General features: G+C 41.4%; 1 protein-coding gene across 2 annotated transcripts in view; it reads right to left on the reverse strand.

The window, feature by feature from the left end:
- Positions 1–21,576, reverse strand: part of RNF128 (ring finger protein 128) — a 118,900-nt gene that overhangs the window by 49,787 nt on the left and 47,537 nt on the right. The window contains exon 1 of one of the 2 annotated variants that reach the window (XM_081792981.1): positions 9,504–10,239. The exons of the other annotated variant lie outside the window; for it this stretch is intronic. Within the exon in view, the coding sequence (XP_081649107.1) occupies positions 9,504–9,996 (493 nt within the window). The 5' untranslated portion in view covers positions 9,997–10,239. Of the gene's footprint in view, positions 1–9,503; positions 10,240–21,576 lie in introns of those variants that run through there. 2 annotated transcript variants of the gene reach the window in all.

Genomic DNA, 21,576 nt, shown 5'->3' on the forward strand with positions numbered 1-21,576 from the left:
CAGTTAAATGTCCAACTTAGGCTCAGGTCATGATCTCACAGTTCGTGAGTGCAAGCCCCACATCGGGCTGTGTGCTGACAGTTCAGATCCTGGAGCCTGCTTCAGATTCTGTGTCTCCCTCTCTCTCTGCCCCTCCTCCTCTCATACTCTGTCTCTGTCAAAAAATAAATAAACATACAAAAAATTTTTTTTAAATAATGGATTTTTTTTCTAATTACAAGTATAAAACATACTAATTATAGGAAATTCAGAAAATACAGAAAAACATAATGAAAAGAACAATAATCACCCATAATTTTACCAACCAGAAATAACCAACGTTAACATTTTGGTGTATTTTCTTCTTAAAAGCTAAGACTTTTTATTAGTTGAAGGCAGCATTTAATTAACTAAGCTACTTCAACATTTTATCTGAAATGATAAATGTCTTGAGAAACACACACATCAACAAGGGAGTTCTAGACCATCTTATTTCAAAAAAGCAGAAATAAATAGGGTTAACTCAAAATCACTGATTTGTATCTAACTTGAGCATTCAAGCGTGAAAACCAAGTAAATCACGACTAGGTCCTGATCCTAACAGCCTCCATGAAGTCAGGCATGAATCACCAAACTTTCTTTTCAAAAGAAATGAATACTATAATAAGTCTATGGGTAAATTCAAGCAGCAAGTATATGCCATGATATATAGAAAGACATGCACATGCAGCTGAAAGAGAAAAAAGAACAGGAAATACAATAATAACAAAGAGCCCTTGTACTCTGCTTTGCTCATAGGGCTCCAAAGTGGGTGTTCACAGCAAAATGTAGCAACTCTGAACTGGCTTGGTAACTGCATCAAAAAGTGCATGTACTCTGTGCTTGGAAATAACTCCCTACACTATATAGCTGAGGAGCGTCACAGTTAACTAGCTCCGGAGCAGTGAAAGCATTTCTGTGGGTGACAAAGTTCCTACCACATGCTGCAAGAGGTCACTCCCTGAAGAGACAAAGTTCAAAAATTCTTCATCTTGGGGTGTGAGGTAGTCTTCTAGGGTTCTGGTACTGTTCTGTTTCTTGATCTAGGCTCTGGCTACACAGGCATGTTTACTTTGGGAAAATTCACTGAGCTATATACTAATGATTTCTGTACCTCATTGGTATGTATGTTATACTTCAACAAAATTTACATATACAAAAAATTCTTTGTCCCTAAGATAATATTTGTGGTACCCTATCAAGTAAACTCTGGGGAAAACCCCAACCAATAATTGACAGTTCAGTGGTCGTCATGAAAACGAAAAGCGATCTTAGCCAATGAGGTGCTACTTCACCAAGCAACAAGGAAATTAATTAGGTGCAAAACTCATTTGTGACAAAGACATCACCGATAGGAATATTATGGGGAGAAGAGAAACTAAAGGTACAAATGGTGATCAAACCTTTCAAAAGACCAAGTACACAATAGGTAATGCATATGGGTTAGACCAGATCACGTTTATGGCCAGAAGTTTATATATTTACATAAATCTCTATAGAGCATATTTTTGCTTAAAAAATTTTTTTTAACATTTATTCATTTTTGAGAGACAGAGAGTGACAAAGCGTGAGTGGGAGAGGGACAGAGAGAGAGAGGGAGACATAGAATCCGAAGCAGGCTCTAGGCTCTGAGCTGTCAGCACACAGCCTGATGCGGGGCTTGAACCCATGGACTGCAAGATCATGACCTGAGCTGAAGTCCGATGTTTAACAGACTGAGCCACCCAGGCACCCCATTTTTTAAATGTACCAATTCATAATCCTCCCTGTCACCATTTCAGCACTTCCTTTCTGCCAGTTAATGAAAGAGAAGCTCGATCCCTACCCCCCTCAAAACTTACCCCATTCAACTAGTAAGGGAATCCTCTATTTTTAATTACATAGGGAAATGCTTACAATAACAAGCTGGATACAAAACTGTACATACAATATATAATTATAATTCTTTAAATATATATACAGAGCAAAAGAAGAAAATGACAACAAAAATACCCCAAAATGATAAAATGCTTCTATCTATGGATTTTTATATTTTCCTTTAAATTTTATTTTCTTAATACATTAATACTCATAAAAAATAACCATTATGATACAAGTAGGGTATAAAACCCTATCTACACATGAAAAAGAAACATGAAGGAATATTAATGGTATTGTGGAATTATGCATAGTTTTTTAAAAAATTTTTTAGCATTTATTTATTATTGAGAGACAGAAAGAGACAGAACATGAGCAGGGGAGGCGCAGAGAGAGAGGGAGACACAGAATACAAAGCAGGCTTCAGGCTCTGAGCTGTCAGCACAGAGCCCGACATGGGGCTCGAACCCACCAACTGTGAGATCATGACCTGAGCTGAAGTCAGATGCTTAACAGATTGAGCCACCCAGGTGCCCCAGGAATTATCCATAGTTTTTAGTTTTATAATTTTCTGTGTTTTCCAAGTTTTCTTCAAGAAGTAGGATTAACTTCATAATCAGAAATAACAGAAAATGTCTTTGATACTCTCCTCTGTTTATTACATTTAAGGCTGGGAACAGATTAAATATGGCATTCTGTAGGAGATAACGCATCTTCCAGGGACTGAGGGGGGCATGCAGTTCTTTATGTGCTTAGAAAAACAATTTCTGAGGTGCCTGGCTGACTAAGTCGGAGAACATGTGACTTTTGATCTTGGGTTGTGAGTTTGAGCCCCACATTCAGTGCAGATTACTTAAAAATAAAATCTTAAAAAAATAATTTGCTGATCAAGCTATTTTTTAAAGGTTTTTATGTAATGGAATTCCACATACCACAACAAATTCAGTGGAAGCATTTTAAGTGGAGACATAAATTGAATGCTCGTGTAAATCAAGCTTTTAAAACAAAACAAAACAAAAAAACAGAACAGGGAAAGTTCAATGTAAATACTCATTCTCACTATCTCTTTGTTACATAGGTCATTTTGCCATTAAAAACACATAAACCATACTTATGACCCAAGCTCCGCAACCTGGAGAGTGAGGATGGACAACCAGAACAGATGACGGGGTGTGTGGAATCCAATGACGAGAGCAGAAGTTGCAACTTTCTGTTGTATTTCCATAAAATCAATCTCTAACAATTTTTATGGAATAATGGAATACAGAACAATGAAATCATTACTTGTTCACTGTCTTTTCCTTTAAAATGCAGAATGTTTGTGTTCATAACTCTCTCTCAAGGTGCTTGGAACAGAGTAGGCACTCAGTAAACATACACTGTGTGAATAAACTAGTGAAGGCATAAAAAAATAAAAAATGAATAAAAACCCATTAACTGGCCCATGATGGTGATTACCATAGAAATTAAGGAGCCTGCAATCTGGAAGAATTTGTACACTCTTATTCCTCCTAATTTACCTTAATTATTTTGTATATTCAGGTAAGAAGCATAGTATGCACACAATATATCCTTGATAAATGCTCAATGAATTGGATTTCAATCCCCTTCCCCACTAGATACTTTTCTAGTGAATCTTATGACCCTCTGGCATTCTTTTCATTCTTGGGTATTTTTTTTTTCATTCTTGGGTATTTAAAGCAACTCAACAAGCATTTTCAGAGCACACACAGTGCAAAGGTTCCCATGAGGAATATGAAAATAAAATATTAAAATAAGTACAATCCAGTAGGAAGGTAAAACATATAAACACATAACTACCTGTAAAATGCAAAAAGTACTATAAGACACGGAATGCCATGGGAGCTAAAACAAAAGGATTATTTTGTTTTTGGTGTGGACTGTGGTGAGAAGAGTAAAGGAAGGAATTGACAAAGGCTTCAAAGATGAGACATTTGTGTTGGGTTTTGAAGGATGGGTAAGTTTTTGGCAAGCAGAGCTGGGAAAAAAAGGGTATAGAGGCAAAAGAGAAGTACAAACAAAGGAATGATAATGGGAAAGGACAGAGGGCATTTAGGGATCAACATGAGAGAAGAGGTACATAAAGCTTTGAAAGTATGTTGGGACCAGATTAAGAGTCTTGTATCCCATGCTGGGAAATGGAGTGTAAAATTTGTAAGCAATGGCTTTTCACACAATGGCATAGATGTGATCAGAGCTGTGTTCCAGAGGCAATGTGGAAGATCTGGAAGGAAGAAACAACCGATCAGTGGCAGGGAGAACAATTAGGAAGCTAAGCATTTGTTCCTATGAGAAGACACAGGAACTAAAAGCAGGGTAATAACAGTTGCAAGGGAGAATGGGGCATATGTGAGATTTAAAGTGATAGAATCAATTGGATGTGGCATGTACTAGAGGCAAGGGTGGTGGTGGCCCGGGTGTGAACACCAGGAAGAAGAGGTGTTAGATGAATGAATTAATAAAACAACCAAAATGAAACAAAAGAGAGGTAAGAGAAGTAAAAGACAGCTTGGGAGAATTTCGGAGCAGTGGTCAACAGTGTTAAATATGGTACAGCAGAAATATCAAAAAGGAGTTATCTAGAAATGGATTTTGAAATGGTTCTTTACATTGGTAAACCATCACCACCCAGTCTCTTCTCATCCTCTTTCGAACCTCTCTATTGAAAAAAGGTTCTCTTCAAAGTCAACATCGTAGGAAAAAAGCAGAATAAAAATTAAATGTCAAGTGGTTGAGAAGGGATTGGGTGGTGATAAATCAGTATAAAATATTATCTTGAAGTCCTTTGTGAATGAAAAGATTGGTAGCTTGAGGGAGAAATAGTTATTTGAAAAAAGAATGACAAACACAGGTGGGCCCAAAGATGACTTTCTTGTGAAGAATTCAAGTCTACTCACCCTATTCCTAAAGTGTGAAAGTTAGGATTTCAAGTAATGTGGATTTAGTACTCTAGGCTATTCATTTGCAAAGTATGTACTACAAACATCAGGTTCCATTTTTGTTTTCTAAAATACATTTATTTAACTATCTTGATCGTGATAAAAAAATATTTCAGGAGCTTCCTTATATGCCAGGCACTGTGTTAAATACTATATTTGTATTATCTCATTTAATCCCAGCAACTTTATGAGGAAAGTGTATTATTACGACCATCCTAAACAGGAGAAAACAGGCACATAGAAAAGTAAAATAACTGGCCTAAGATTTTTAAAATACAGAAAGTCCCTGACTTAATAATGGATCGACTCAATGGCTGTATCAAAGCAAAACACATTCAGTAGAAACTTTGGATTTGGAATGTTGATCTTTTCTGGGGCTAGCAATATGCAGTAGTGAGGCCAGCAGTGATGCTGGGCAGCGGCAGCGACCTGGCACTCCCAGCCAGCCATGCGGTTGTGAGGGTAAACAATCTACATTTACATCCATTCTGTACCCTACAACTATTCTGTTTTTCACTTTCTGTATAGTATTCAACCAATTACATGAGATAGCCACATTTTATTATAAAACAGGCTTGGTGTTAGATGCCTTTGCCCAACTGTAGGCTAAGGGAGGTGTTCTAAGCATGTTTAAGGTAGGCTACACTAAACTATGATGTTTGGTAGGTTAGGTGTATTAAGTTCATTTTTGACTTACTGATATTTTCAATTTACGATGGGGTAATCAGAGGTGTAACCCCATCCTAAGTTGACCAAAATCTGACCAAAAATCTGAAGTAAGTGGCAGAGCCCAACCTGTTAATATGTTCTACTGTCTTTCAACAATGTATACAAGCAACTGTTTTATACATCTCATTGGAGACCACCAAATCATTAACTTAAACTGCTTGGTTCATTCACTTTTTTACAACCCTCAGGAATAACACTTACCCTGTCATGCCTTGGAATATGTTTCAAGTTCCCTTAAATGTGTCATGGATTATGAAGGTTGTAGCACTGCTCGGGTCTTTCAATTAATTCATGCCTGCACATGTTTACTCGAAGAAAATTGAACAAGCAGGTACCTACAGCACTTCAACCCGTGGGCTGTGCTCAATTAGATAGCATGCAAGGTTCAGGCCCATCTGCCCAGCAAAAGCAGAACAGTCAGTTGCACAATAACATGTGTAACGTGTCTCATCATGATAATCCTACATTTTACATGGCTTTAGTGCTTACTCTAAGTTTTGGCTGCTTATCTCATTTTCATATTTAAGATAAGATATATGAATAGTGATTAGCCTTGGAAACCAAAATTTTCTCCTAATTCCCTTCCAGGACTCTGGATCAACGTGATTGAAAAATATCCAGAGACTGTAAGACAAGCTGTTAATAAACATCTATCACTTGCAATTATTTATCTGTGTAAATCAGGATTTTTCTGGATACTTTGCAACCCAAAACAATAGACAGAAATAAACTGCATGGGTTGATGCAAGGCTATGACTACCTTTTGTGAAATTTCGGTATACATAAAAACAGCCTCATTTTCCTGACTGATTGCTCTTTATATAGTGGAGTTCCTCTACAATAAACAAAAGTGTTAAAGCAACTGCTCTAAACCAGTTAGTTCTGTTACTTGAAACAAATGGGTCTTCATGTTCCCAGGACTGTGATAGGGGAGAGTATGGATGTTCATCCTAAATTCAAAAGGCAAACAATTCAAGCACTCCTGTGAGAATGGCTAAAGAGAGGTTTCATAAACAAAGACAACAGCAATGGCTTTTCCACATTTGGTGGCCCTTGGGTAATTCAAGACAATACATACTGAGTTAATCAACATTTAAACCTCAGTCCTACCTCTTTGCCACTAAGATCCCAGATAAGTCATTTCTGACCAGAGATTACAATGAACCCTAGCCTAGGCTAACTCTCAAGAATGAGCAAAGCAAACAATACAAAACTTTGGGAGCAAATATTCAACAACACACGTGCATGAAATGCAAAGTGATTTTGTCCCCTGTGTTGAAAAGAAGTTTCTCGACGCATTCGTGGAAGAAATGTGATTCTATACTTCAAGTAACTAGCTAGCTTTTTATGGCTAGTTAGCCTAGTGGTAAAATTTTCTGTAGTTATCATCTCAGTAGTAAAATTTTTAAGTCTCAAAATACCTTTCTGAGTGTCACTTAATTAAGTGCTCAATATTTAGGCATTTCTAGACAGTATCTTGAAATAAAACAGCCATGATTCTATTTAAACTGACAGCTGCATAAGCATCTATTTGTATGTTTTCTGCATCTTGCTGGCTTTAACCTACTGTAATAACCAACTTTAATTGAGTGTGATTATTATCTGCTAGGTAGTTTACATATATTATCCTTAATCCTAGCAATGTAGGGGCACCTGGGTGGCTCAGTCGGTAAAGCATCCAACTTCGGCTCAGGTCACGACCTCATGTTTCCTGGGTTCAAGCCCCGCACCAGGCTCTGTGCTGACAGCTCAGACCCTGGAGCCTGCTTCAGATTCTGTGTCTCCTTTGCTCTCTGCCCCTCCCCCACTCGCACTCTGTCTCCCTCTCTCTCAAAAATCAATACACATTAAAAAAGGTTTTTAAATTACAAAAAAAAGAAGAAAACAATCCCAGCAACATAAGTATCTCCATCTTACAGATGCAGAAACTGAGACTCAGTAAAGTTACAGAACCTGATCAAGGGTACAAAGCTATTGTGTGGTAAATCCAGAATTTGACACCCGTTCTTGACTATGATGCCTGTGCTTTTTGTAGTACACCATATTGTCTCTGAATAGCATATAAGTAAGATGTATGTAGACTGCTTGGCACTTAGTGGGAGCTCAACAAAAATTAATTTTAGTGTCCCTTAAAACTATCAGATAAATATAAGCTTACATCCTTAACAGAAAGTAGGATAAAAGTGATCTAAATAGGAACTGTCTTATTAAAGAGTACTCAATTTCAAATCATTCATGCAAACGAATCTCATTTGGAGGAGACAAAGTTAAACTTTTGCATTTAGATAGCCAATTGAAACGTAAGGACTTTAAAATTTACCAAATCCTTATTCTTCATTTTTATTAGACTTTAAAACATAATTTCATTCTAATCAATGACTTATCAACCAGGAGAGATACCCTTGCTCCTTTAATCAATATTAAAATCTAAGAATCGCAGCATGTTAGAGCTGGAAGGGATCTTAAAAGTTCATCTCCTTCGCTTTTGTCTCTGCACACTCTGCCAATTTGGCCTCCACCTCCTAACTCTATACTATCATTTGGCTAGTGAGTAACTTGTACAAGGTCACAAAGCTGCTAGGGGCAAAGAAGGGACTAAAAGAACTCGCATCTCCTGAGTTCCAGTTCAGTGCTCTTTCCATTTTACCACCCAACCCATGCAAGTGCTCTCTAGGGAGGGCCAAACCCACCGCTTTAAGAAAAACACAAAACCTCTAGTACTGAAATAAGCAGATTCATCTCTCCAGTGACTCCTTAAAAGGCTAATCCTATCAGCTAGCCTTTACTGAAAAGGATGGTGTATTAAAACTCTTTACAGGCGTTAGTTCATTTCATCCTCAAGGCAAACCTGTGGGAGTAGTTTTTCTCAGTTCTTTCCCTTTTGATTGATGAGGGAACACAGACTCGAAAGACTTCAAATAAGTTGCCCAAGGTCACAGGACTAGTTAGCAATGGAGCTGGAATTTAACCAAGGTCTGACTTGGGGCCCAGCTCTCGAACAACTATGATATACTGCTATTATGTGTCTCTTCCTTTTTCTCCATTTTTTTTTCTCTTTGTCCTTTGGGGCTTCGGATCATACATACACTGTCACTACCTAATCACAAATAGGGAGAAGGTTTCTGGAAGAATCACCCAACAGGGAAAAACTGTAACCCACACCATCTCCACAAATTGAAGACCCACCTGGACTATTTTTCCCAAAGTCTAGGCCTTTGCTATCCTCATCCACAAAGCTTTTTTTTTTTTTTTTTTTTCAGTAACATTAATCACCTGTTTGGCCACTCAATAACCGAAATCGGATGTTTCAAAGGCAAACGAAAGCACTGATACCAACAGTCGCTTGGGACCCGAGACCCCGGGGCAGAGAAGAGCCCCTAAACTAGGCAGTTTCCACCCAAACTGCAATGAGGTTAACAGGGCACAGTAACACAATCTCGTGTACTTGATACTAGGAAACAGGGAGAGAAAAACTGGGAGAGAGGAGGGCAAAACCTGCCTCGGGCCTGAGGCTGTTAAACAGGAAAAAGAATGAGGAAGGGATTTCCAGGCCGCCTGCACTCCAGTCATTTCAAAGCCAATGCCCACCACCAAAGCAGCCAACGCAAGGCACCCTTGGTGGAACACCAGGAAAAGGCGACCCAAGGAGCCCAAACAGTCCTTCTCGACTTGCCAGCCTACGCACTCCGTTGGTCTTACCCTTTTCCACCAGACAGGCACATTCTGAAGGATTTTTTCGCCCCACTCCCCACGCAGGGTGAGATCTCGGGAAGGAGAAGACCCTGCCTCACTTGGTAGGGACAGAAAGGGCACTCGTTTTCCCGGCGATGGAAGGGGATAGGGGAAAGACAGCAACGAGCAAAATAAGAGGAAAAAAAAAAAAAAAAAAACTGGCCTCGGAGGGGGGTTGATGGGGCGCAATGTAGTAGCTGCACTCACCCGGGTGAGACATGGGGATGACCTCATTGCGGGTCCCCGGGAAGTTGAAGATGACGGCTCCAGACGCCCCTCTCTCGTAAGCCAGGTGGATCTTGTCTGCGAAGGTGCAGCCCCCGCCACGCTGGATGAGGGCCAACCAAGAGACCTGCACGGCGCTTCCCCAGTCCCCCGGGACCGTGGGCACGGTGAAATTCGTGTGCGGGTTACAGGCGTTGAGCGCCCCCGGCCCGTCGGGCGGCACCAGGACCCCGGCCACGGGCTCGAGCGGCGAATCCTGGCCGTACACGCCCTCCTCGCTCAGCTCCCACACCGTGCGGTTCACTCCGGTGTGCGGAACCCGCCAGGACACGTTGAGGTACGCGGTCCACACAGCCTCGGCCCCCCGGGAGCCGGGGGCTTGGGGACTCAGAGCAAGCAGGAAGCACCACGCCAGCAATCGGGAAAAGCCGCAGCCACCGCGGCACAAGACCCCGGCCCCGGGCAGCAGCCCCATGGCGCGCGCGCTATGCGGTTCCCGAGGGTCCCCTGGCACGCGCCCTCCTGGCTCTCGGCGGGACCCGGCCGGGCCCAGGTGCGCGCCAGGTGGGAAGGAGGCGGAGAGGGGCCGGCGCGCGCCGGAGCTAGGTGGGAGCCGCGAGGCACGTAGCGTCGGCGAAGGGGCTGCAGCAGATGCAGCTCTTCGCAGCTCCGGTCCTCGCAGCTACTGCTGCGGCCGCGTCGGGCTCTGGGGCTTTAGCTGGAAGCTCCGCCCAGAGGACTGGGGGTAGAGGTGGCTGGGAGGGAGGAAAGGACACTGCGGGATCCGCCTCTTAAAAGGGTAACAGGATGGGCAGGCTAGAGTAGGCTCTGAGGCTGTGTGGCCAGGTGTGTCGCGTCGCGTTCTAAAAAATGGACAGGCCAGGAACTATATACCATCTGCGACCGTAAAAGCTCTCCAGTAGGATCCGAGCCCGTTTGGGGTTGCAAGAATAGCTTTTTCGCTCCAAACATTTGCCTAAAGGCCTTTTCTGGCTTAAGGTGCCAGAATGTGAAAGTACTAGAAAGCGCGAATCAGAAGGGTCTGAGTTGTAGTCAAGGGAATTCGGGTGGGTGGGTGGTGTCCGGAGAGGGGGCAGGCAGGCTGTTTATTGATTCTCTAGAGGGGGATGGACAGGAAAAGCGCATTGTTACTTTTTTTTTTTTTTTTAAAGCTTTCTCCTTTCTTGCTCCAGACAAGCGTCATACTGGGTATTTCCTTCTGACGCTTACCTCGTGCTAAATAGACTGCATCAGAAGCCCCTTCTGAAAGTAATCTTAGTCCTCAGAAAAGAATTACCGTTTTCACACACATCAAAACTAAATCTCTTCTCTCGTCTTCCACAAACAGGTTTACTCGAATCTATACATCTGCGCCATTCCTGACCTTCGCTATATAATCTTTGCCCATTTACCGCCAACTGAAGGGAGCCTGACTCACCTTGGTGATTCATGCATGGCACTATTGCATTATTATTCCTCCTTACTTTAAGTGTACAATTTTTATCTGCCCTGTCAATTACTGCATTTAAGAGGTGCTTAAGAAATATGCATTGGACAAAAGTGAATTAATACACCTGTTGTATAACAGTTATGGATAACTTTTTACCTTGGGGAAGTTACTTCTCTGTGACTCAGTTTCCTCATCATCTGTAAAATGGGGATAGTAATATCACCTACCTCATAAAGTTGTTCAGACGATTAAATGGGTTCATACATGTAAAGCACTTAGAACAGTGCTTAGCACAGTGTAAAAAATATATCTGTTAAATACTATTATTAGTAAACAGGGTCAGGGACCCCATACCTTGTAAATAATCTTAAAGTTGTCACTTTGAGATAATAATCAGAGACAGTGATGTTCAGGATGTTCAGTTTTAGCTACATTTTCAGTTCAAAGAGACAATTCACTTTATCCAGCCCAGCATTTGTTAAATTCCCAGTCACACTCCCCTCCGTCCCTGGACCAACATTTACTTAATCAATATTATTCCCAAAGATTAAGCAATGGGACAATTTTTCACTTGATACTCTCATGGCTTGAGACAAACCTAAGGGAAAATTCACACCATAACTAAACAGCACTAGAATCCAAATTAAATGGGCAAATCTGTGAAACATGAACCCTATTATACTAAAAGGAACATAAGAGATCAAAGTGGGTATGTGAGGCCAACAGCATGACACCCCCAACTACGGATGATGTTTATCTCTGAGATAAAAATTACCTACAGAAAAAGGAAAGGGTAGGATCGACCATCTCTAAGAAAGTACAATTCTAGAAATTGTCTGAATTTGTTGAAGAACACACAAAATTCAATAACGATTACCTGTGTGGCAATCGACTATGTTGTACTTTAAAGAAACAATGTATTTAAAATTAAAAAGATCTTTGGGACACCTGGGTGGCTCAGTGGGTTAAGCATTGGACTTTGGCTCAGGTCATGATCTCATGATTGGTGAGTTCCAGCCATGATTGGTGAGCTTCGGATTCTGTGTCTCCCTCTCTTTCTGTTTATCCCATGCTAGCACTCTGTCTCTCTCTCTCTCTCTCAAAAATAAATAAAGATTAAAAAAAATAAAGAGATCTTTTATAAGGCATCTACAAAAATGAAGTTTGGAGAGACATTTGTTAATATTCATTCTTAAACAAGTATTTCTTGCACATCTACTATATGCCAGCCCTCAACTAAGCACTGGGGTAAAAAGGAAAAAAAGCAAATAAGACATTAACTCTGCTCTCAAAAAATTCATAAATTAGTTTCAATGGGACAAACAAGCAAACTTATTATTGCAGTATAGAGAGCTATATGTGTATAGTGTGAGTGCTGTGACAGAGGTGTGCACAGGGCAGTAACGGGTAATAGAGAAGAGGAACCTAACCCAGGCTGGGAAGTAAGGAAAAGCTGTCCACAGGAGGTGACACCTGTCCGTGCTGAGTTTGAGAGGGTTAGCCTTCCTAGGCAGAAAACAATACAAGGGAATGCGCTGAGGCATGAAACTGAAAATGTTGGGAGACAAAAAGTACTACAGGCTCTATAAACACAAAATGGTTGGAACCTAAGAGTACAAGACACAAAGTTCTATGGGTGCACAGAGGTCAGTTCTCGAGAGTCCTTTCATCAAAGCTGGGGAGTTTGGACTTTATCCAAAAGCAGGGAGTAATACAATCAGGGTTTACACATGGAGTAATATAATCAGCTCTGAATTTTAGAGATCATTATGGCTCCTCTGTGGATAATAGGCTGGAGGGGACAAGATGAGAAGCAGTGGGCCAAGATAGAAGATTTTCAGGAGTGCTCCAGGTGAGAGAAGAAGCTGGCCCAAGCTAGACAGGTAGCAGAGATAAAGAGAGGTGGACAGATTGGAAACTTATGTTGGAGGATGAAAGAGAGGGAAGAGTTAGGGTTTGCTCTGAGGTTTTTGGCTTGGAAGACTGGATGACGTTCAGTCAGGAGGAGGGCTTTATTTATTTTTTTAAAGTTTATTTATTTTGAGAGAGAAAAAAAGAGAGCACGAATGGGGGAGGGGTGGATAGAGAGAGAGAGAGAGAGAGAGAGAGAGAGAGAGAGGGAATCCCAAGCAGGCTCCACAGGGTCAGTGCAGAGCCCAAAGTGGGGCTCAAACTCACGAACCATTGAGATCATGGCCTGAGCCAAAGTCGGAAGCTTCAACAGACTGAGCCACCCAGGCACCCCAGAGGAGGGGTGTAAATGGGCAGAAGCGGGTGGAAGAGAGATGAGCTCAGTATAGATAGGTTGATTTTGAGTTGCCTATGATGTAACTAGGTAGAACCCTCCGGTGGGCAGTTGGATTTTGTGATTATTGAACACCTACCAAGTGCAAGCCACTGGAGAGGCATAGGTATACAGAGACAAAAAAAAAAAGTCCCTACCCTCAATGAGTTCACAGTTTAGTAGGAAAGTCAGGGAGGTAGACAATAACAGTACAGTTTAATAACTGTTATGACTGAGAAAAACGTAGGGTGCTATGGCAACATGGGTGTGGCTGAGTCTTTAAGAACAAATAGAGTTAATCAAGCAAAAGGGAGTAAGGATATTCAGGCATAGGCAATAATATATTACATGAAAACACCAGGAGCATTCAAGGAACTAACATTAAATAGTTAAGTATGGCTGGGATGCAAGTTGCAAAGGGAGAGCCAGGGAAAGTGAAGCTGGACAAGTAGGCTGTGCCAGAATATGAAGAGTTTAGAAAATTGTGTTAAAGAGTATGGATTCAACACATATGTACATACAGGCACACACACACCTACATAAAGTACATATGGCAAAATGATAGCAATTGTTGAGTCTAGATGGTGGGTCTATAGGTGCTCACTGTACTATTTTTTTCAACTTCTCTCTATTTTTTAATTTTTAATTTTTTTATTTTTAGAGACAGCATGCATGAGTGGTTGAGAGGGGCAGAGGGAGAGAGCTAGAATCTTTTTTTTTAATGTTTATTTATTTTTGAGAGAGAGATTGCAAGCATCAGCAGAGAAGAGGCAGAGAGAGAGGGAGACAGAGCATCCAAAGCAAGCTCTGTGCTGATAGCAGAGAGCCTGATGCGGGGCTCAAACCCATGAACTGTGAGATCATAACCTGAGCTGAAGTTGGATGCTTAACCAACCGAGCCACCCAGACTCCTGAGAGAGAGAGACAGAGAGAGAGAGACACAGAGAGAGAGAGAGAAGAATCTTAAGCAGGCTCCATGCTCAGCGTGGAACTCGACACAGGGCTTGACCCCAGGACCCTGGAACCATGACCTGAGCCAAAGTCAAGAGTTGGACACTCAACCAGCTGAATCACCCAGGTGCCCCTTGTCTCTATGTTTTAAGCATTTTGTAATGATGTTTTAAACTGTGAATTTATATTGAAGTCAGTGGAACAAATAAATGATTACTATCATACCTAGGCTCAAAGAGATCATCTGAATTGTATGAAGACAAGACAGGAGGCAGAAAGACTAGTGAGGAAGCTAACATCTGCAGCACTTTTCTGGAGGTCTAGCCCAGTTGTGGAGATGGAGATATCACACTATTATAGCTTAAAGACATGTAACTGTTAAAATCATCCTATGAACTCTCCCCTTGCTACGAGTCCATCCTCATCAAGCAACCTTCTTATTATCAGCTAGCTCCCCATGTAAATATGCCTATAGGGAGATAATGCACTGATCAGCAAACACTAGTATCTGGTCCGCTTGGAAGTTATACTTCTCATTATAAATTAATCAGTTGGCATTCTGGCATGGATATTGGTCTCTTGTGAATTTGGTTAAATATGAGTCAGTCCCCAAGAGCCCAGTCTCTAGTTATACTACCAATCAAATCTCAAAACCTACAAAGCTAAGAACCAGACCGCATATCATGACTGCATCAAAGTCCTTCCACTCTGTGGAGACTTGTCTGGGTAACTCTGTGGCTTTCCCCAATCATATCCCTCTGTCTGTGATTTCTTTTCAAACTGCAACAGAGCCTTGCTCCTATGGATAAGACCTGTTGATCAGGAGCATCAGCATCAGCAGGGAGCTTGTGAGAAATGAAGAATCTTGGGTCCCACTCCAGACCTGCTGAGTCAGAACCTACATTTTAACAAGATCCGCAGATGATTTGTACACATGCACACAAGTTTGAGAAACCCTGGGGCAAACTAGGGTATTGCTGATGGGTAGCCAGCACCCAGGCTCTGCTTGAACACTCCCAGTGTCAGAGTTTACTACCTCACAGAGCATCGCATCCTGAATAGTACTACATTTTGCTTGTTGGAAAGTTCATGAAAGTGTAGTTTGACTTTGCTTCAGTCCTTCCACTTCCTCCCACCCAGCTCCTGCAAGCCCGAGCCCCTAGAGTTTCCTTGCTACTCATGGCTATATTGCCACTGCACCAGGACGTTTGCTTTGAGCAATTTTCCTGTACCAAACTTCACCTTATTCCCAACCCTCCAACCAAATGGACTAGCCATAGAAGTATTCCCTAGGGGTCCTACTGTCCGTAAGGCTAAATAACAGCTACTGCTCATTGAGCATTCACTATGTACTGTACATGCATTATCTCATTTAATTTTTTTAAAAATTTTTAATGTTTATTTTTAACAGAGAGAGAGAGAGACAGAGCATGAGTGGGGGAGGGGCAGAGAGAGAGGGAGACACAGAATCTGAAAGCAGCTCCAGGCTCCGAGCTGTCAGCACAGAGCCTGACGCGGGGCTCGAACTCACAGACTGCGAGATCATGACCTGAGCTGAAGTCGGAAGCTCAATCGACTAAACCACCCAGGTGCCCCTATTATCTCATTTAATTTTCACAATCATCCACTATTATCCCCGTTTTCAGAAGAGGAGACCAGCTCAGAGAGAATTTACAACCTGCTTGAGGTCATATAACTAGTAACAGAATCAGGATTCCAATGCAGTCCTGACTCTAAGTGTTAATAGCTGATAATGACTCCGTATCTTCCTTTTGGAGAGTGGCTTTCGCACTTTAACATGGCCTTATACCAAAGTAAGTTCAAGTGAAATATTTCTCATATGCATTTCAGGCACTGTAACCAGTGAGGGAGACACACTTGGGCCAGGAACCTTTTGGGATTTCTCAAATCCTACCACAAAGGCTAACCCTGCTAAATATTCGTATCAGCAGTACTGAGCCAAAAGGTGCCTTGAGCAGTGTGCCATCAAAATAATGAACTAATAAGCAGAGAAGCATCATGCAGAAGCAACAGCAGGGCACCATTGTGACCAATTATGTTTCCAATCACCCTGAGTTTCTGCAGAGGTGCAGAGATGGACAACAGCATTCAGCCTTTAATATGTCTGCAAGAAATGAGACATCACATCTGGCTTCTTACCATTAAATAAATGGCAAAGCACCATCTGGGACAAATAGTGTCTTGACAACTAAGCAATGTCATGGCTACATGGCTCATAATATAGGTGTAGAAAATGTGTAGAGAGGGGATGGCAACAATTTTCTGCTCCAGGCAGCTGTTTTGTGGATAGCAAGAGGGAATTGATGGGGGTGTGGAGAGAGTGAGCAGCCAAACAAAGCAAAAAGCCCACAATGTGATGGTGCAGCATACTTTCAAATAACATCATTTCCGAGTGCAGGTAAACTTCAGTCAACTCAAGTGGGTATGCAACTATTAGAAAACAGGGGATTGTTGTTAAACCAAGCTTTCCTGCACTCAAAGACAGGACAGACTTTCAACGAAGGGATCTCCAAGAGTGAGTATGCTCTCTCTGAAACAGTCTTCTCACGACCATAACATTACTAGCTACCCCTTTTTAATTAAAAAAAAAGTTTATTTCAGGCAAAAACCTCTTTGATCTTGGCCACAGCAACTTCTTACTCAATACGTCTCCAGAGGCAAGGGAAATAAAAGCAAAAATGAACTATTGGGACCTCATCAAAATAAAAAGCTTCTGCACAGAGAAGGAAACAATCAGCAAAACTAAAAGGCAACTGACAGAATGGGAGAAGATATTTGCAAATGACATATCAGATAAAGGGTTAGTATCCAAAATCTGTAAAGAACTTATCAAACTCAACACTCAAAAAACAAATAATCCAGTGAAGAAATGGGCAAAAGACATGAACAGATACTTCTCCAAAGACCTCCAGATGGCCAACTGACACATGAAAAGATGCTCAGCATCACTCATCATCAAGGAAATACAAATCAAAACCACAATGAGATACCACCTTACACCTGTCAGAATGGCTAACATTAACAACTCAGGCAACAACAGATGTTAGCAAGGATGCAGAGAAACAGGATCTCTTTTACATTGCTGGAGGGAATGCAAGCTGGTGCAGCCACTCTGGAAAACAGTAGGGAGGTTCCTCAAAAAATTAAAAATAGAACTACCCTGCGACCCAGCAATTGCACTACTTGGTGTTTATCCCAGGGATACAGGTATGCTGTTTCAAAGGGACACATACACCCCAATGTTTATAGCAGCACTATCAAAAATAGCGGAGTGTGGAAAGAGCCCAAATGTCCATCGATGGATGAATGGATAAAGAAGATGTGGTATATATATACAATGGAGTATTACTCGGCAATCAAAAAGAATGAAATCTTGCCATTTGCAACTATGTGGCTGGAACTAGAGGGTATTATGCTAAGCAAAATTAGTCAGTCTGAGAAAGACAAATATCATATGACTTCACTCATATGAGGACTTTAAGACACAGAACAGATGAACATAAGGGAAGGGAAGCAAAAATAATATAAAAACAGGGAGGGGGACAAAACATAAGAGACTCTTAAATATGGAGAACAGAGGGTTACTGGAGGGGTTGTGGGAGGGGGGATGGCTAAATGGGTAAGGGGCATTAAGGAATCTACCCTTGAAATCATTGTTGCACTATATGCTAACTAATTTGGATGTAAATTTAAAAAATAAAATTAAAAAAATTAAAAAATAAACAACAAAGGAAAAAAGATAAAACATTAAATAAATAAATATAAAAAATTACCAAAAAGTTTATTTATTTATTTATTTATTTATTTAGAGAGAGAGAGAGAGAGAGAGAGAGAATCCTAAGCAGGCTCCATGCTGTCAGTGCGGAGCCCGATGCAGAGCTCAAACCCACGAACCGTGAGATCATGACCTGAGCCAAAACCAAGAGTCAGATGCTTAGCCGACTAAGCCACCCAGGAGCCCCCATTAACAGCTATCCTTGAGAACCTACTATAGGCCAGGTACTTCTACCTATGAGATAAGTATATGCTACATCATACAGAAGAAGAAACTGAGGATCAGGTTAAGTAACTTACTGAGGTCACCCATGGTAACCATATGGCAGAATTGGAATTTGACCCATCTTAAATAAAATCTACACTTGTTCCGGGGTGCCTGGGTGGCTCAGTCAGTTAAGCGTCCGACTTCGGCTCAGGTAATGTTTAATAAACATTAAAAAAAACACTACACTTGTCCTATTATACCACATTCCACTCTATTCAATAGTACTTTCAAAAATAATGGTAGGAAGGCAACATATTTATTGCAAACCTACTATGTGCCAGATACTTTACATGCATGAATTATATATATCAGTCAATTCTTACAACAGGTAATAAAATCCTATTATAATTCCCTTTTTTTTTCAGATGAGGAAAATGAGGCTCAGAAAAGTAAAGTATCTTGCCAAAGGTCATACAACCAGTATGTGGCAGAGTTGGAATTCACAGTAGGAGTATGACTCCAAATTCTATGCCATTTTCACTCTCCTATACCATCTCCCCACTTACATAGTAAGGAAATTATGACAGGGTGCAAAGAATGGGTGTTTTACAGTACATCCAGTAACATATTTTAGTATTCTATGAAGCCCCTCACCAGAGGGCCCAGATTTCCTGCTTTGCAGCCTCCAAATTCCTAAACAGATTATGAAAGTACATTTAGTCAAGTGCTTCATCATCATTTATAAATGCTTACATCTTCAGGTGAGCACTCTCACTCCCACGAGTGTGTGGCGAGCAGTGCCTGAACACGTGTGTGTTATGTGCAGAAAGGGTATTTTATGTCCGTGGATGAAAATGAGTACAGAAAGGAATTGTATTGATGGATGACAATGCAGAAAATTTGTACTAAATTGTGTCAATTTGGTTGCTACTGGGGATTAGATTAGCTATTGAGTTTGGGGAGATGATTGAGGAGATCCCAGATTGCTAAAGAGGAACAAGAGTGGGGAAGGGCCCAAGATATGGTGAACAGGAATGGCATTGGCGGAACATTGGGCAGGGCCAGTGCTGGGGGGAAATGATGGACATGGCACAATTGATTTTTACCTTCCCTCCACTGCCGGCATCAGGACAGCCTACTTGGGAAACTCATCTGGTCTCAGGCAGTCTCCTCTCTTTCCTTTTCAGGTTTCTAGTAAGATGAAGATTCCAAAAGAATTAGATCTGTGACCACAAGAGATTTATGTATATGCTATTGAAAGAAAGAAAAGTAATTACTTGGGGAAAATGAGTGAGAACAATGTTTTTAATGAATTTGCCCTACAGATATGAAAACATGTGAGATTCAGTTCCAATCCATTAATGCTACTCAGTAGACTAGATCCACAGAGCACCCACACTCCAGCCTCTGCTGTTATTTTTTTTTTAATTTTTAATGTTTATTTATTTTTGAGAGAGACAGAGACAAAGTGCGAGTGGGGGAGGGCCAGAGAAAAAGGGAGAAACAGAATCCGAAACAGTCTCCAGGCTGTGAGCTGTCAGCACAGAGCCCGATGCGGGGCTCGAACCCACAAGACATGAGATCATGACCTAAGCTGAAGTCGGGCGCTCAACCAACTGAGCCACCCAGGCGCCCATCTGCTATTAGTTTTAGATTTACTGTTGACTGGTTGTTTGACACTGAAGAAGTTTCTCTTTCTTTTTCTTTTTAAAAATGTTTATTTATTTTGAGAGAGAGAAAGAGAGCACATGCACAAGTTGGGGTGGGGCAGAGAGAGAGGGAGAGAATTCCAAGCAGGCTCCACACTGTCAGTGCAGAGCCTGATGCAGGGCTCAAACTCACAAACTGTGAGATCACAAACCATAAGCCACCCAGGCACCCCAGTTTCTCTTTCTTCTTGCTCAACTATAAAATGGGGATAATAATAATGAAAAATTATATAGCTATATTCTGAACCACTTAATGTTCCCTCAAATTAAAGCCTAACAACTCAAATAGTATATCTGAAGAAGTATCTATGATCTTGCCACTGCCTAGCACAAATGATAGAAGAGCTATAGAGAAGGGTGGGCCTCGCAGGCATAGATCGGATCAGTTTACTAAATTAGGGAGGAGTTGAGTTCTTAAAAATGTACTTGGACAATGGGTGGTTTTTTTTAACCTACAGACAGAATGGGGTTAATTTTAATTTTAATTTTTTAAGTGTATTTATTTAGAGAGAGTGAGCATGTAAGTTGGGGAGGGGCAGAGTGACAGAGAGAGAGAGAGACAGAGAGAGAGAATCCCAGGCAGTCTCAGCGCTGTCAGCGCAGAGCCCGAAGTGGGTCTCACGAACCGTAGATCATGACCTGAGCCAAAGTCAGATGCTTAACCATCTGAGCCACCCAGCTGCCCCAGGGGTTCATTTTTTTAAAAAAATTTTTTTTAACGTTTTTTTTAAATTTTATTTTTGAGACAGAGAGAGACAGAGCATGAACGGGGGAGGGTCAGAGAGAGGGAGACACAGAATCCGAAACAGGCTCCAGGCTCTGAGCTGTCAGCACAGAGCCCGACGCAGGGCTCGAACTCACGGACCGTGAGATCATGACCCGAGCCGAAGTCGGCCGCTCAACCGACTGAGCCACCCAGGCGCCCCCCAGGGGTTCATTTTTAATGGGAACATAATTTGATAATTCCTAGTAAAGCTGGGATTTCTGAAAAGCAGTTTAAGAATAAACATACTTGTATTAGAGTGCGTAATCACAATCACCTACTGAGGCCAAGGCTTGCCCTTTAGAAGCTCAAGTCTGCCCAAGTGTGGGCAAAGGCAGCCTTTGTATTCCAAGGGGCAAAGTCACAAATTCACAGCTGCCAGCTATATGCATTAGGATTAGCCACAACTGGCCAGGGCTCAAAACTGATCAATAACATGTAGTAAACAAGTATTTGGCATTAAGTGACTGGGTGCTGTCACATAGTTGAGACAGCTGAAATCAGCTGGCTTACCACTTGTAATTCGCACAGTAATTAAGTTTTGTCACACCAGAATTAGGTAAGTGTTATGGTTATATTGGTCACAGGAAACAGGCAAGGGGCAAGCAGGCCTTCAACAAAAGGGTATTTTGTGGCTACAAAAATTACTTTGGTTTGACTTCATCACAAATCATGCAATGTAAAGGCACAGGAACTTTAATGAGGAAAAATACTAAGGGGAACATCCAAAGGAAAAAAAGTGTCCTGATCCACTGAACCACAGCGCACTCTGGAATCTATAAAATCACTTCTCCCTTAGCTGACAAACTTTCAAATAGCAGGGAGTAGGTACACTTTTTTCTAAGTTGTCTCTGTGTAACTTTGGGTGCAGATAGCGTCAGTATAATTCATGTTC

The sequence above is a fragment of the Panthera onca genome, chromosome X (assembly GCF_046562875.1).
Source record: "Panthera onca isolate mPanOnc1 chromosome X, mPanOnc1 haplotype 2, whole genome shotgun sequence".
In the NCBI taxonomy this organism is placed as follows: domain Eukaryota; kingdom Metazoa; phylum Chordata; class Mammalia; order Carnivora; family Felidae; genus Panthera; species Panthera onca.